Source organism: Syngnathus floridae, chromosome 11 (assembly GCF_059516105.1).
Source record: "Syngnathus floridae isolate MCC-2025c chromosome 11, RoL_Sflo_1.0, whole genome shotgun sequence".
Classification (NCBI taxonomy): Eukaryota; Metazoa; Chordata; class Actinopteri; order Syngnathiformes; family Syngnathidae; genus Syngnathus; species Syngnathus floridae.
The window spans coordinates 4910484-4926923 of NC_142423.1; the positions used below are offsets into that span (position 1 = coordinate 4910484).

A 16440-nucleotide genomic window follows, 5' to 3' on the forward strand; every position below is an offset into this window, starting at 1 on the left:
ATAAAAAAAAGGATTTTGAGACAATTTGTCATGTCGCACCCATTTTATTATTCATATCTCACTATAAATAGAGGCACTATACCTTAATTAATTGATGTAATAAATAATCTGAAATGGTAAGACATTTACTGCTGTCCACATTTGGGACATTCAAGTAGGAATTACTGCAAGTAAAGCCTAAATATATATCATACTCAAAATAAAAATGAAGACTTTTTAGATATTACAGTTGTGCGTTTTGGTGTCTTATCATGGTTTTAAGTGTGAGCAGGACCAGTGGAGAGACGAGGTCCGCAGGAAGCAAATGAGTAAGCCCGTGTCTGCCTTTGCAGCTGAGAGTTGCAAATGATTATGCGATTAGGCAGTCAGGTTAGCGATGACAGCTCGGGTGAACTCGTCACTCGTAGCATAACCACCCAGGTCTCCAGTGCGCACCTGTTGCAAGCATAAGAACAGTGTGTTACTTTATGTATGCACAGCTGCAGCAGCACATGTCTACAAGCGGTATTAAAGCCAGCATGCTTGAGTGCATTTCAAAACAACACCACAGCAGATATAGCTTGCAATATACACTCAATAGAAAGTCTATGTACAACAGCATAAACTATTGTGATCAAGTCAGTTGTATATATGGTGGCAACTTGAGTGATGTGGCTTGTGAGTGTATGCACTGTTCAGAAATGTATTAAAATCTAGCATTATATCATTAAAATTGGCATTGACAAACTGCTCCTTAAAGTAAAGTGAAAATCATTCAAATTTCAGCAGAGAAAGAAACAATACAGTTCTACAAATATATGTGGAGATGGTCTGGTCTGCTCTGCTCCACTGGTGATTTTATCTCTTAACATGCTTAGAAAACAAATAAGAGCAGAACAACTTAAAAGGGTGTGTGTCTTTAGTTGTTTTTATTTGTTTGACCAAATTGTACAGGTAAAAAACTTTTAGCTAAATTCCAGTAATAAACATGAACATTCTCTGACAGTGTTGTGGCAAAAAAAAAAAGCTTAAAGTAAGAGCAGCCAAAGATAAAGAGTATAAAGTGATTTAGAATATTCTGGGTTCGGGCGAAGCATTAAACGGCATTTGTGGAGCGTGCCGGTACAGCTTCGCAAATGACACGGTTAGTGTATACCTTGTTGAGCAGCGGGCCCATGACCATTGTTGGGTTGTAATAACCCATTAACAGGATTGGTAAACCCAGTGGTAGAAAATCTTTCCAAGTGCCATTTCGTCAAGGTGACAAATACTAAATAACCATTTCATGACATGTCAATGTCGGAGTGTCCATAGAAAAGATCATCATGAAGACGTGTGCGTATATGGGAGAACACATCTAAATAGGTCTGTATCGCAGGTTTTCCAAAACAGCACGCACAAAGTCGCCTGTTGTACAGTAACCGCCGAGGTCTCGTGTCCGTACCTGGGACATGCAGACACACACATACAGAGAGGGTTAAGGAATGTGTGGGTAAAAGGCAAGGGGAAGGCGACGCTGTTGCGTTGGGTTCCTGCAGTTAGTAGCTCTGATTAACTCTGTGAGGCTTTCATTGCCATTCCGTGACAAACACACACACCTTCTGCCAACTCCTTTCGACAAGCGACAAGATCTGAAAGTCCGAATGTTTCCAAGATGCCATCTGGCGAACAAAAGCTGGGCCATTTGTGAATGTTAGAAATGTTGTGGCACAGGCCACTATGAGCCATCTCAAGAAGAGAAAGAGACCAAGTCCAAAAGGTTGAACAAAAGAAATGCAAGATATTCCCAGTTATCAGAACGTTGTGGGTGACACACTGCAAGAATGTTGAACACAAGGCCACATAGCCATCCAGCAGCATTGGTGTCGGCTGAATTGACATTTTCACAACCAGTGTATGTTAGTGTTATGTTGCGATCATGCATTGTGTTACCACATTCTGAGGATGTGGGGAGTGGTGGGCACTTCAAGAGATAGGATGTAAGCTCATGCACACTCACCTTGCCCTGTTTGATGACCCTTTTGACAGCATCTGACACCATTTGGGAATGATAATCCAGACTGCAACACAAACGTGTGGTAACAATGATAAGATGACAATATTGCTACACAAAAACAAAAAACAGTACTAATCAAAAATATATATATATATATTTGCAGGAATATTCTGGGGAGTTTTTGGCTGCTTTGCTGTGCTGCCCTCAGTTTGTGTGTTCTCAAGTGCTATTGGGCTATGACTCAACTCTGAATGGCTTCAAAAAAACAAATTCAGGTTTTTGAGCGGCAGAGAGGCAAAGTCAATTGAGGTGCTGTGGTATTGACCTTAAATTTGTGCTTGAAAATGCTCCGCTATAACAAACAATTCTGCAAAAAAAAAAAAAAAATGTGAGCCAAAATTCCTTCAATGTTATGCGAAAGATTCGTCGGCAGTCATCACAAGTCCTTGATTTCAGCTATTGCTGTGAAGGATCGCGACACAAGTACAACTTAGGATAATAAAACTGTTTTGATCATATGAAGCATTCAAGAATGACAAAAGTTCTTTATTCAAGACAGGGGGAAAATATCTCTTTACAGCACTGAATATTTTTGTGAAACAATGACACGGGTTATTGAGATTTGGGAAACGTTACTTATGATTGCCGAAGTTCACTTACTTGAGGTGATGGAGCATGTTGGCAGAACTCAGCAGCATGGCTGTGGGGTTGGCGATGTTCCTGCCTACTGCTTGTGCAAAGGGATGGCGCGCACCCTACAAGAGAACACGGAAGATTTAAAAAAAAAAAAAAAAAAAAAAAAAAAAAAAAAAAGGATTTAGGGTGTCTGTCACGCACGGATAAACTGTCAATACATACGACAAGGGAGCAACCAGCAAAAAAATGTTAAGTAAATCAGAAAGGGAAAGATTCCTACCGTTTCAAAGACTGCATATTCTGCACTGTAGCTTTCGCCCGGAACGACACCCGCCCCTCCCACCAGTCCCGCTGCCAGGTTATCGATTATGTTTCCATACAAATTGGGCATTACCAGCACATCAAACTGGTATGGGTTCTGGACCAGCTGCAGCAGGGGAAACAAAGCAACAACAAAACTAAGTAGGTGAGCAAAGTGAAAGAACAAAAACATTAGTGGCTGATGAAGATTCAACTGACTTTAATTTTGAATTGATGATCCTTAGCTAAGAAATGTAATGTAAGACATAACACCTACGGGAAAGGTGTATAACCAAGGTTAAAGTAAAAAAAAAGCCAAACTTTTAGATGAAATATACATAAATCTAGGTTGTCAAATACATATTGACAAATACCGTAGTTTGATAGATGTTATATTGTTAGACAGTTACTTGGTGTGAATGTCATAGATATCAAGCATTCAGGAATTTAAACAGTGTAAACACAATCAAATCATTATTAAATTGAAATTAAAAATAAAATGTATAATTACCTGCATGCAGCAGTTATCGATGATTATGGTGTCATATTTGATTTTGGGGTACAGCTGTGCCACTTCGGCACAGCTCTGCAGAAAAAGGCCATCACCTAATTTCCTGTAATTGGACACAGAAATTAGGGCAAGGGTAAGGAGTCGAAGGATACAGTTCCAAACAATATTTAATATTTTCTCACATGATATTGGCCTTGTGAACAGCCGTGACTTTGTTTCGCCCCTTCTTGGTGGCATAATCAAAAGCAAACTTGGCGATGCGCCTCGACTTCTCTCTGGTGATGATTTTCAGACATTCAATCACACCAGTTACACTCTGCAAAGCAAGAAAATTTCTCATAAACAACCACGTCAAGGCTCATCAACATTTTATTACCAGAGAAGAATTTCTTAAGTCGTGATTTGGGGCTACCATTTCGATACACAACATCTGACATTACAAGTTTCACAAATTATATGTGATTTTACTCATGTTTACCTCATGCTCTAAGGAGCTGTACTCTCCTTCTGTCTGTTCTCGGATGATTACGAGGTCCAAATTGTTGTGGCGCGTGGTGTAGCCCGGCAAGCTATTCACGTGAACCACGTTGGCAAACAGGTCCAGTTTGCGTCTGAATAAAGAACACGGCGGTGGCTTTTTTTCTCCCCCAATCAAAAAAGTGAATCATAATAACACCAAGAAAGTATTGTCTAACCTCAGCCTCATTTCATATGAAGCCAACTCCCCTTTGAATTCCATGGGTGTGTGGATCTTTCCTGAAAAACATTCATGATCTTTTTGTCTTCCTTCATAACCAAATCTCACTTAAGACTAATCAATGAGTAATACCTTTAATTGCTACTCTGTTGCTCTTCATAGAGGTCAACACTTGGTCCAGTTTCTCCTCGCTAGCCATGTTTTGTACTTCACTCAAATGGAACTCCTCAAATTCCACAGGGACATCTCCTGCCTGCGGTGGAGCAAATGGAAGAAAAGTGTGAGCAAAGCAGGTGGTAGAGGATACAATTATTATCAACTGATTCGAGTCATTGGGGAAAATACTTTGAACACATCCTTGACTGCAGACATCAGCTCAGGTCCAACACCATCCCCTGGAACCATTGTGACCTTAAAAGTTGCATCGGCACGAGCCAGTGGCGCTTCGGAACGTAGGCAAGCAGATATGCTCAAGGGTCGACATGCGAGCTGCGGCCACTGAGGGCCGCTCAGACCCTGAAAACAGAAAAAAAGGACACAGTGAAGATTGGATGATATCATAATAAATACCAAGGTTAGTAGGAATGTAGCTGAGAGCATCAAAAATACATGCATATTAAATATGACAAGTGAATGAGGAATTTTTATTGCTTATTTACTTTTATTGTAATTAAATCATTTGGATAATTTATATTTAGTAGTATAGTTAGACCCAAGAAAAAAAACAGACAATAGACCTATTAGTGTCATTGTATGTGACGAGCACTGTTTGTTGTACGAGTTATTTTTGCTTTCCGTACAGCACTTTGTGTGCAGCGGTGGTTGTTTTTAATTGTTCTATAAATACAGTTGAATTGAAATGTGGATGGATTGTCAAAAGTCGATACATCAGCTAAGGAGCAAGGAAGCCACAACAGAGTTGCTAAAGCAGGTGTGTTGCTAGTAACAGGAAAAAGGTTAGCGCAAACCCGTATGGGACACCGGCAATAAACTATGGTGATCATTAATAAAACAATACACACTTTCGACAGTATGTCTTATACTCCCGGTGTACTGATATGAAATAAATCTGCTAATATACATTTTAGGACTCACCTTGATCAATGTTACCAATCCGCTTCTCATGACAGCCGCCATGGTCACTGTCTCTTCTTCGTAGATTAGAGAAAGCCCTCCTTACAGCGCTACCCAGTGGTAAAGGTGCAAAGCGAGACAGGAAACGCCCCATTTACAGGGAAGAAGAACTGTGGGTTATTTTATTTATTTGCTGTGAATTTGCTAAGATGAGGGAAAAAATAGGTTGTTTCCACCTGCACTTTGACTCAATACAACACTAATCCAACGAAATGGTTAAAACCCCACAGCAAAGCATTGCAACATTTAAAACACTGCTTGAGAAATCTACATATATAAAGCATCTTGAGACTAGATGCATCCGTCAGAGTTGCTTAGGACATCTCACATTTCCCTGTTTAGTAATGGCACCTTTTTTCTGTTGATATTATAGATGCATGCAGTGTCATCAGTAGACATGGGCTCATCCTAAATAGGTCAGGGGGTTCCCAGTCCTATTTCAGTCCAGTGACACTAACTGTTGGAACACATGATGATTCTACAGTCACTATGTGGAAGGGTAAAACAGAATCAGTCATTATGTGGTCATCTATGTAAGTGAAGATACTGTGCAACACTGATTTCTGTTTAGGGGACTCCCAGCTTCTTAATGACGTCACTGATCGCTTTTTCAATGAGGGCACCAGTTGAATATCAATATAATTATAATCTAAAATACAGTTCTATTGAACAGGTTGAAAAAATAAATCTTATTTGGATGGCAAAATAATTGGCGATTCTCTGATTTCTCTATTTGTGTGGGCGGGGCTTATATCCCAGAGCCTGTGAAGTCAAATTCGGGGTCAAATAATTCCTCTAAATGTGCGTGTTCAGTGGATGACAGTGACAGCGTGGTATGTGAGTTTACCATATATGGTCAAAGGCAAGCGACGTGAGGGCGCTACCTGCTTCCGGGTTTGTGGGTTCAGGGAGTGCTCAGCCTACTGGCTCCACTAATTCATTGATATTAAGAAAAGCAAGTGATCAACAGCAACTATGTCGTACGAACTGAGTGAGTATGCATGTTGAGTTGCCAGGGTAAAAAAGAAATCTAACTAAGGTCTTCATTTGTCTGGTTTCGCTCAATCCAGTCATTCGGTTAGCACGAAGCTAACTAGCTAGCCTCACCCGCAGACGAATTGATGATTTTGACACTTCCTCCCTCATGATCCTGACACATGCAACACTCTTGTGGCCGACTGTGTGTGTGATTATTATTATCATGATTAATTGATCCAGTTAGAGTAGTTTGGCGTCTTCAAACTTCTGTCATTTAGCTGGCGTACTGGCACGGCATACTGTGTTATTGTGCTCACTCATTGTTATGACATGCCTTAACAAGCTTGAACACAATCCCTCCTCCGGGAAACCCTACCTATGGAGTGGTTAATGATTTAACTATTAAAAAATAAATAAACTAAAAAAAAAAAACCGACAACCCCTAAACAAATACAGTTGCGGAAGCTGTCGTGCAGATTAAATGCATTGCTTCTGGTTTCTTAAGCTGGTGAAAACTAACACATCTACATGACTGCAATATTTGGCATGCCGAAACCAACTCGTGCCGTTTTTTTTTTTTTTTTTTCTTCCCAAACATGCTTGAACACTGTTCAAGATCAGTTTCACCATCCTTTAATCAGCCGAGGCACCCATTTTCATTCAAAAAAGTCGCATCAATAATCATAAGTAACAGTAAGAATTAACTTTTCTCACACAAACAATAATGATGATGATGACACGACTACTACTATTATTATTACTGTTATTATTATTATTATCATCAAGCAATGTCTCCCTGTCATGTCTACTTTCAGCAAAAGTTTTTGCCAGTCTGCCGCAGATGGAAAGGGGAGTTGCCAAAGTGATTAGTGGTGATCCCAAAGGCAACAATTTCCTCTATACCAACGGGAAGTGTGTCATCATCCGGAACATTCATGTAGGTATTTAAAATTACACATTTGTTTTGATAAACGTTGTCGTTGATGTATACCATGCATGTGTAACCTGCTTGTCATGTCAGGAAATCTAGAATTTCAGTATGTCTTAATCCACTTTCTGACCTTTTAAGCGAATCATCATAAAAAGTCTCCTACCATTTTACCTTACATCTAAAATGGGCATTACATTAGATGCCATTGCAATGCAAGGAAAACAAACAAACAAACAAACAATCAACAGGTAGCTACCAACTAACTGATATCTTGTTTTGTTTTGTTTTTCTTTTGAAGAACCCAGCCATAGCAGACATTTACACAGAACACGCCCATTCCGTTTCTGTTGCTAAGTACGCCCCCAGTGGATTCTACATCGCATCTGGAGGTAACAAGTCTGTTTGAAATACTGCACTCAGTGACCATTTTTATGCATTACCACAATAAACTCACTATAAATTATAACATTCGTGTTAGATATATCAGGAAAGATCCGTATCTGGGACACCACGCAGAAGGAGCACCTTCTCAAGTACGAATACACCCCATTATCGGGCAAGGTCAAGGACATCGCATGGACAGAGGACAGCAAGAGGCTTGCTGTTGTTGGGGACGGACGAGAGAAGTAAGCATCTGTCCTTCCTTTTTAGATGAACTGGTGAAGTGTATCTTTAACCACCATCTCGTGCAAGCTGTTATTTTTCTTGCTTTACACTTTGTATTTCAGGCAGTTGGTCTTAGCACCACAATTTCGAAATAACTGATTTACACAAACCAAACCTGTGTTTGCATTCTTTCTAAAGGTTCGGGTCTGTGTTTCTGTGGGACACTGGTTCTTCAGTAGGAAGTGTTTCTGGCCACTCCAAATTAATCAACAGCGTAGACATTCGTCAGAAACGTCCCTATCGAATGATCACTGGTAGCGATGATACCTCTGCTTCTTTTTCCGAGGGGCCTCCCTTCAAGTTCAAGTTCGCAATACGTGTGAGTAAAGATCTTTTTGTTTCTCTTAAAGTATTTGTATTGATTTCACATTTCCTAGTAAGTTAGTCAATGACTGCTAAGTCTTTTTTGAATTCTCAACAAAAATTCCATGGTTATTTGTATTCTAACCTGAAGTGAATTGTGGCATTGACCCCTGCCACTAAATCATACCTAGAATTGTTTCTAATAATTCATCTTTTTCATCTTGTCAATTATGGAAACTGAAATATATCTGGAAAATGCAACATCAATACATGACAAGAAATGTTTTGCTTGACATGTGTCCCGCTGATAGGACCACACCCAGTTTGTCAACTGTGTTCGGTTCGCTCCTGATGGAAGTTGCTTCGCCACAGCTAGTGCCGACGGCCAGGTAGGCAATAAGGCGATGAGATATTCTCAAAACCTGAAGAAAAGTGTTATGTATTATTCAAATACAAGATTTAGCTCAAAGTAACAAATAGCATTTATTTCATTCCAATCAATTTCTTTTCCTCAGATCTTACTCTTTGATGGAGCTACTGGTGAGCATGTCCGTGGCCTGGGAGGAGAAAGGGCTCATAAAGGAGGAATATATGCTGTAAGTTCGACACATTTTCACTTTTAGGATGCCCATTTTAACTTTGATTACTGTATTAAATATGTATGCTAGGTATGTTTGATGAGCTACCGCATGAGTATGTTGAAAAACAACCCCCCCCCCCGTTCCCTTTTGTGTCTTAGATAAGTTGGAGCCCAGACAGCTCCCAGCTGATTTCTGCCTCGGGGGACAAGACTGTCAAGCTCTGGGATGTCGGCGCCGGTACGGCGGTCACCACCTTCAACATGGGCTCTGAGGTAGCGGATCAGCAGCTGGGTTGTCTGTGGCAGAACGAGCATCTCCTCAGCATCTCCCTGTCAGGCTACATTAACTACTTGGACAAGAACAATCCTGACCGACCTATACGTACCATCAAGGTCAGCCCAATAGAATTTTAACTTTTTGCGATTTACCTTCTGTTTCACTATAGAGAATTTTCTAATACATTGGTTCCTTGACATATCAGTGACCTAATTTATGATTTTATTTATTTTTTGAGACACAAGCCGCCATCTGGCCAGTTTATTGTTTTGCTCTTGTGAGCTCAAACTATTACGGAGTGCTATTTCTCCATATGGCTGATCCACGTGTTCTTCCTACAGGGCCACACTAAGTCCATCCAGTGTGTGACGATTCACAGAAGTGATGGACGACCGTACATCTACACAGGAAGTCATGATGGGCACATCAATATCCTTCTCAACCAAATGCACATTTCCACAGCTTAGATGCATTCACTTTTGGTGAAAATTTAAAATGTCATGGCACTAAATTTGAATAAAAAATGGAAAAATAGATGTCAGAATACACATGATGCATGTAATTTTAAATAAAATGTTGCCATTAGTGCCACAAAACACAACAAACAGTTTTTTTCCTCCCAGTAACATTTCTGCTATCATTTTCACTTAACCTTCGTCTCACATTACTGGGATGCAGAAACTGGGGAGAATGATTGTTTCTCAGGAAAGGGCCACAGCAACCAGGTGAGCAAAATGGTTGTCAATGTTGCTGATGAAGTGGTGACGTGCAGTATGGATGACACGGCGCGCTACACAAGCATCAACAAGAAAGATTACAGGTAGGCACGTTTATCAAATAAGCATTCATTGCATGTGCATCTGTAAGCAATTTTACATTGTTAACAGATGCAGTCACTGTTTTTTTTTTTAATCCTTTCACTGGGTTTATTGCATTGGACATATTTCATGACTGCTAGACTGGGGTGTTAAAAGTAGTTAAGAGGAGTCTATAATGATTGTAAATTGTTTGTTTGAATAATATAAATAAGCAGCGGTATGTATTTCTAGTGCATCTGCTGTGGTGAAAATGGATTCCCAGCCAAAAAGCATCTCAGCAGCTGCCGGGGGCCTAACACTGGTTGTGTGCATCGGCCAGGTAATCTCTCTGCTTGAGCTTAATTACGGACTCTAAATACACCATTTTAATGCAAGTCTGTACATTAGAATTTAATGTTAGACTCGAAATGAACAAATCCATCAAACTTTGTTGCTTTTTCCAGGTAGTCTTACAGAAGGACAAGCGAAATGTCTTCACACTGGAAAACCTTGACTACGAACCCGAAGTTGGAGTTCTCAATCCAGCAGGGAACACTGCTGCTGTAGGGGGGACAGTAAGTGAACATCTAAGAATTGCCAGTCACAAATAGCAGACTCGCCAGAGCGGTTCATTTATCCAGCCTGAAGTGACGAAACAAGACAGCTGGTGGTTTGGCTAATGGCTGTTCTGAGCTGCTTGGTTGCACAAATGGGCTTTGGTGTATGTGTCCAGGAAGCAAAAGCACTGCATGTGAACAGCTTCCTGTCACGTCTTAATTGCTCCTGGTAAAGAGGACTCACCTTTACTCTCCCTCTTCTTTTCCGCAGGATGGGACAATTCGTCTGTACTCGGTGCAAGGCAATACTCTAAAGGATGAGGGAAAAATCATCGCGGTTAAAGGTGCCATTACAGATATGGGTTACTCTGATAATGGAGCCTATTTGGCAGTCATAGATGACAAGAGGGTGGCCACAGCCTTCAGTGTGGCAGATGGCTACTCGGTAATTATAGTTTTTTTTTTTAAATCAATTATCATCCATAGATTTCAAAGCTAACCCCTGCCCTCTCCCTGCTATTTTGTTCAAGGTCAAAAATGAGTTTTATGGACACCATGCAAAACCAGTTAGCTTAGCCTGGGCACCTGATAATGAGCACTTTGCCACTGGTGGGATGGATATGATGGTTTATATCTGGACAATTGGTGATGAAGACAAGCGGGTCAAGCTGCCAGGTAGGTCCTCCTGTTTGTAACTGGAAAAAAAAAAGATGAAAATAGCATTATTTTTATTTTTTTTGTATGTCTGCAGATTGTCACAAGTTGCACCATGTCAGCGGCTTGTCTTGGATCGACGCAAATACTCTGGTCACCACTTCTCACGATGCCAGTGTCAAGCAGTGGACTATTAAATACTGAGATGGATGCTGACCAACATCCACATCCCCAGGAACAAGGACTACTGTCGAGTTCAATCACCTCCCCCCAATCTAAATGGTGTCTTTTGCTGTCTGTAAACATCAGAATTGAAAATGGTTATGGTGTAAACAAAAAAATAAATAAATTAGGCAAAATATTTTTTTCTTTTTGCAAATAAGTGCAACATCCAGAGAGTCTTTTAGGCATCTCATTAATAATTGTGTGCACACTGCTCAACATTCCATAATAATAGTCGTTGGGCTCAATGCATCCTCAATTGATGGATGCACCGAAAGTGTTGTTTTAACACTAATAATGTGTTTAAAAGACATTAGAATCTTTTGGTTGCTTTTCTGAAATGAGAAGCCCTCATGTCACATTTTCTTTAAAAGGGGATGGAGCAGTGAGTGGGTGCAGCTTTTTGCTTTCTTGGCTAAAACTTTGCTTTTCATAGATCTACTTGGACTAGGGAGCAATTATAGCAACTGAAAACAATCATTAAATCCATTCATTCAAGGATCTTTTGTTATATCTTTTGAGTTCCACTTGTCTCATTATTTTCATGTTTTGTCTATGCATTTGTTAATAATATTGCTGGAAATAAAACAATTTTGCATTTTCTCTCTGATTCATTGTATTGTGCAACATTGACTCTGATTTAAACTAAATTGACATCCTAAATTATTTCACAACATGATTTTAGAGGTTAAAACTGATTGAAGGACAAGGTTCCCTCAAATGTACAGTAACATGGAATCATTGTCAAATCAATCGCACTGACCAAGAGTGGAAGGGGGTTCGGAGGAGACGTAGAGCTGGGTGTCGTCCGCGTAGCAGTGAATGTTGATATGTTTTCGGAAAATCAAACCAAGTGAGAGGAGGTAAATGATAAATAAGATTGGACCAAGGACAGAGCCCTGGGGAACACCAGAGGACAGGGGGGAGGGATGAGATGTGAAAGATTTTAATTGGATAAATTGAGAGCGGCCGGAGAGATATGAGTGGAACCAGTGCAGGGTGTGTCTGACAGTCCAATAGAAGCTAGTCAGTCAAGAAGAATGGAGTGAAAAATGCGCTTAAATAAAGGAGAATGAGAACGATGCAATGAGGAGATCATTTGTGAATTTTAATGAGGGCTGTTTCTGTTCTGTGATAAGGGCGGAAACCGGATTGGAACTGTTCATATAAATTATTATTCGAGAGGTGAGTGTGGATCTGTGATGCAACAATGAGAATTTTGGAGAGAAATGGCAGGTTGGGGATGGGGCAAAGGTTACTGAGGATGTTGGGGTCTGAGCCGGGTTTCTTAAGAGTTGGTGTAACAGCAGCAGATTTGAAAGATAAAGGGACAGAGCCAGAGGTGAGGGAAGAATGGATGATGGCAGTAATCAGGGGCAGCAGAGAGGGGAGAGAAGTCATGACCAAGGAAGAAGGGGTCAAGCATATTATTGGAGAATGTTCTGGACAGAGGGAAATGTTTTGCCTAACAAAGAAAATATATGGTTGGAAGCATGATTAACTGAGAATGTGACGAAAGTAAGCAACTGCATGGAATATGAAAAGAATAAACAAAAGCGTGGTATGTGGTGAGTAAAACCTTGGCATGGAAAATAGACAAAAATTGTCAGGAAACATTAAACAAATTAAGTATTAATGAAATTGGTAAATGTAGCTTGATCACAAGTCGGAATCGTGATTGAACTTAACCAACCCGTGTAAATCAAATTTTTGTTTCGGTGTCTTATTTTTGTCCTAAAAACTAAAGAAATAAAACTAGCACGCAGTGAGTTGGATAATTGTGGACCGAATCCAACAGTACAGATAGGATTATTTCAATTATACATATTTATTTTTAGCTCACATGATCTATTCCACTCATCAATCTGATTTAAGAAATTGTCGATTGGCAGACAGCAAAAAGTAAACAAAAGCAGTAACAGAAAACAATACTGCCGATAAAAACATCGCATGCTACTAAGCCACATTTTAGCCAAAAACTTGACACTCATTGAGCCATCTGTCCGAGGAGGGTAGCAATTCCGTGTCTTCCTTCTTCCTATTTTGCAAGCTAATTGAATCAGCCTACTGATTCTCATGTGATTATTCTTTCCCTAGTGGCTTAGCTGCAGTTTCTCTGGCGGAGGAATCTTCAAGCTAAAGAATCTGGTGAGTGTTAATTAACTTGATAAAGTGTGATAAAGATAGCAAATTTATTATGCTTGTCTAAAATGTGGGTCAGGGTTATCACAAAGCTCTGACCATGAAAGATAGGTGTTTTTACACCTCATCTGATGACATAATATAATCTACGACTATATTTCTTTAACCCAACAGTTTGATTGGATGAACCTTTGCCTCGATAATGTTATCAAAGGATAGATAGGCAATGGGCAGAAAAACCTCCTGTTTCAGGGCAAGGCCTCGTATTTTGTAAGAAAAATAAAACAAGTATAATCTCCAGACGACAGGATTGCCTAAAGACAGCAAACATTGTTTAGATGTTTTCTTTAGCACCCTGTGGTGGAGTCCAACTGTTTTCCCACTGCTTTTACGCACAAGGGGAAATCTAATACACGTGTTACCTAGGCTCCGAGCTTGAGAAAGGATGACTCTCAGGGGCGACGACCCAAAAAGTCCGAGTTCCATTACTTCTTCATAGTGAGTATCTGCTCACAGAGCAGGTCGTTTATTTTTGTTGAGATTTGCAGCCACATGCGGTGAGCTACTTTTTATGACATGTCATATTTGCCACATCTTTATGGTTGCCTTCCATGCGTTTTAAACATTGCTCCTAGATTTGTTCCATACTGTAGGCACGGTAAAATACCACGTGAGGATAAAACAGTCGTTGACGGGAGAAAAGCGCCCGAGGAGAGAACTTTTTTGGCCATGAAAACCGCTACTGTGTGTCCTTGATAGCTGCACCCTCTGTCGAGCAGGAATTTCTTTTACACTGGACCGGAGAGAAGTTGCCATTTTGTTCCGTGAATACTCAGCTCTGCTCTTTTAAGATCGACTCGTCAACTCACGTGGGTATCAACTCATCAGTGTTTTTGCCGCCAAAAGCACAAAGGTTACGTTTATGCTTTTGGAGACAACAACATGATGTCATCATTTAAAAATAACTGGCAGTGTTTGGGGGAAACACAACAGAGGGGAAAAAAAACCAACATTTTACCCTCTTAAGTTTTTCCCCACATCTGCTTCCCAGATGGAAAGCATTTACTGCTATATCTCGGATCAGCTCTGTTTCGTCACGTGCTGTAAACATGATATGATAACTTATCTCTCTATAAGCCCATAAAGTTATGTATTTGATCTTGGCAATAAATACTGTACATTTGGACTCTATTTTATGTCAATATCTAATAGTGTTTATATATCATGATCAATATAATTCCGTCTTTATATGAGTGGACAAAAGCTGTTATAGATACAATCGAGCCATTCGATGTTTCCTGGGTAACACGAGATACCGAGACATACCCCCAGAAATACCCGTGCAAGTTAATAATTGGTGAGCTTTTGGTGCAGTTCTTATTACACACAGTGAGCAAGTCAGTGAACCTTCCGCACGCATTGGATATACACATGGGTGAGTATTCCCACAGCAAAGAATGAAATAGAAAAAATATACAATCCAGGTAGGCCAGCGCTGGTTTTGCTGCTTGTCATAATTGTCACAGTACAGCAGTAATCTACTTCAAAACAAGAGGAACGTAATATAATTGTAACTACAACAATACTTGTTTGCTTTGGTGATCTTAAACCATAAGCAAGAAAAGTGTGTGCGTGTGTTTCCCATGCTTTGATTTGTGAAACAAAATAGCTTTAAACATAAAATGTCTTACAGCTTTAAATACCTCTAAAATATTAAATTATTTATTGGACTGACTTGCTATTTGATGAATAATCACCTAAATTGTTTTCCCTCTGCTTATCTACTCAAACTAATTTACTTTCTGGAAGTTTAGTACTAAAGGAACTAACAGGAAAGAGTTTAATTGGATACTGGCCTCCACCGTTTACTATACATACAAGAACATAATTGTTCCAAAGTCCTCAGGGGAAAAGAAAAAAAAAAAAACTATCATGAAATAGCGAGTCATTCTCAAAGCTCCAAGTAAATAATTACCTATGCCTAAATTGCCATTCAAAATGTTGCATTCCATTTTTATGACCACTTGGTGGCAGAATCAGTCTTTTACGTCATATTGGTGATCGTTGCAAAATATGCAAAAGAAAAAAAACCAGAATAATTATTGCACTGAAGCTTGAGACGTGCGAGCTCAGCCCTTCCTGGGTGGAGTTAGAATGTTTTCTCCGTAGTTGTGTTGATTTATGTATTTATGTGGCATTATCCTGACGTCTTCCAAATTAAAGCAGATCTTATGTTGGTTGTATAGATCATTTGTCATAATTCCCTCTGTAAGAATAAATCCCAAACATGTGACAGCATGCATGGTGCTGTAATATAGCAAAGTCATATGCAGGATCCAGCTATATCTTTTTTAGATTTTCCCACTTCCTCATCTTGATTGTGAAATGGACCTTATCTGCATATGAGTGTCCTGTATCAGCAGAAGATTCACTGAACCGCTAAAATGGATAAACCACAGAATGCCGAGTCGCCTGAAAAGAACCGCGGCGACAAAAAGGTTAGTGTATGGAATCCCAAACAAGCAAGACTTAGCTGTATAATGTTTAGGCAGTGAAAGGTGCAAAGGTTTCCGTGGAGATTATGTACATAAGAAACCATGTAAAACATTTTTATGGAAAGTGAATGTTTCCCTCCATGGACTTAGGTCGGCTTTAAAAGCGTGTGCATTGACTTTTCAATGAACCTTGAGTTTGATCAACAACATTTTGACTGTCCTCACAAAAACTTCCAATTTGAGTTCACATGACTCCATATTTGTGTGCTTTCTCAATAGAAGCGGGTCACATGCTGTCTGCTAAGTGCAGCTTTCTTCGGTGCCCTGGGCTCGTCTTTCCTTTATGGCTACAACCTCTCTGTCGTCAATGCTCCGGCACTGGTAAGCCAAGCTGCCCTCGACTTGGCTACACAACCATAATCACTTGACCCTTATTTGACTTCCTCCCACACTGGAAATAAATAATTGTGACTAGCTAATGCGCCAGGAAAAAAGTAAAAAGAAAAAGTCTATTTAAAAACTAAAGTAAAAAAAAAAGTTTCTTGCTAAATTATGTCTACAGACTGGCTAAGTGGGTGGTTGTTG

The 16440-nt window shown here is 39.9% G+C and overlaps 3 protein-coding genes and 1 long non-coding RNA gene across 8 annotated transcripts in view; 2 read left to right on the top strand and 2 right to left on the bottom strand.

Annotated features, from left to right (window-relative positions):
* Positions 1–24: 24 nt before the first annotated feature.
* idh3b (isocitrate dehydrogenase (NAD(+)) 3 non-catalytic subunit beta) lies at positions 25–5313 on the bottom strand. 2 transcript variants are annotated; one of them, XM_088389124.1, is made up of 11 exons: positions 5215–5313; positions 4465–4635; positions 4252–4372; positions 4118–4178; positions 3901–4033; positions 3605–3738; positions 3423–3525; positions 2892–3038; positions 2636–2730; positions 1979–2039; positions 25–435 (listed from the first exon to the last, which is right to left on the bottom strand). In XM_088389124.1, the coding sequence occupies exons 1-11, from the start codon at positions 5254–5256 to the stop codon at positions 358–360; spliced, it is 1146 nt and encodes a 381-aa protein (XP_088245250.1). In that variant the 5' UTR covers positions 5257–5313; the 3' UTR covers positions 25–357. The 2 variants fall into 2 exon arrangements, with proteins under 2 accessions (XP_088245250.1, XP_088245249.1); XM_088389123.1 differs by lacking the exon at positions 25–435 and adding an exon at positions 890–1423.
* A 766-nt stretch (positions 5314–6079) lies between these two features.
* Positions 6080–11828, top strand: wdr1 (WD repeat domain 1). The gene is made up of 15 exons (XM_088389118.1): positions 6080–6244; positions 7047–7168; positions 7461–7551; positions 7641–7788; positions 7967–8147; positions 8443–8520; positions 8647–8727; positions 8871–9104; positions 9330–9422; positions 9657–9808; positions 10038–10125; positions 10250–10360; positions 10614–10787; positions 10873–11017; positions 11094–11828. Exons 1-15 carry the CDS (start codon positions 6229–6231, stop codon positions 11198–11200), a joined length of 1821 nt encoding a protein of 606 aa, XP_088245244.1. The 5' UTR covers positions 6080–6228; the 3' UTR covers positions 11201–11828.
* LOC148390463 (uncharacterized) overlaps positions 10928–16440 on the bottom strand; it is a 29887-nt gene continuing 24374 nt past the window's right edge. The window contains exon 3 of the long non-coding RNA XR_015861216.1: positions 10928–11037. This is a non-coding gene — a long non-coding RNA (uncharacterized LOC148390463). The remainder of the gene's footprint in view (positions 11038–16440) is intronic.
* slc2a9l2 (solute carrier family 2 member 9, like 2) overlaps positions 14733–16440 on the top strand; it is a 28073-nt gene continuing 26365 nt past the window's right edge. Inside the window, exons 1-3 of one of the 4 annotated variants that reach the window (XM_088389121.1) lie at positions 14733–14795; positions 15784–15858; positions 16135–16236. In XM_088389121.1, coding sequence (XP_088245247.1) covers positions 15805–15858; positions 16135–16236 — 156 coding nt within the window. In that variant the 5' untranslated portion in view covers positions 14733–14795; positions 15784–15804. The other 3 variants (XM_088389119.1, XM_088389122.1, XM_088389120.1) reach the window with 3 other exon arrangements.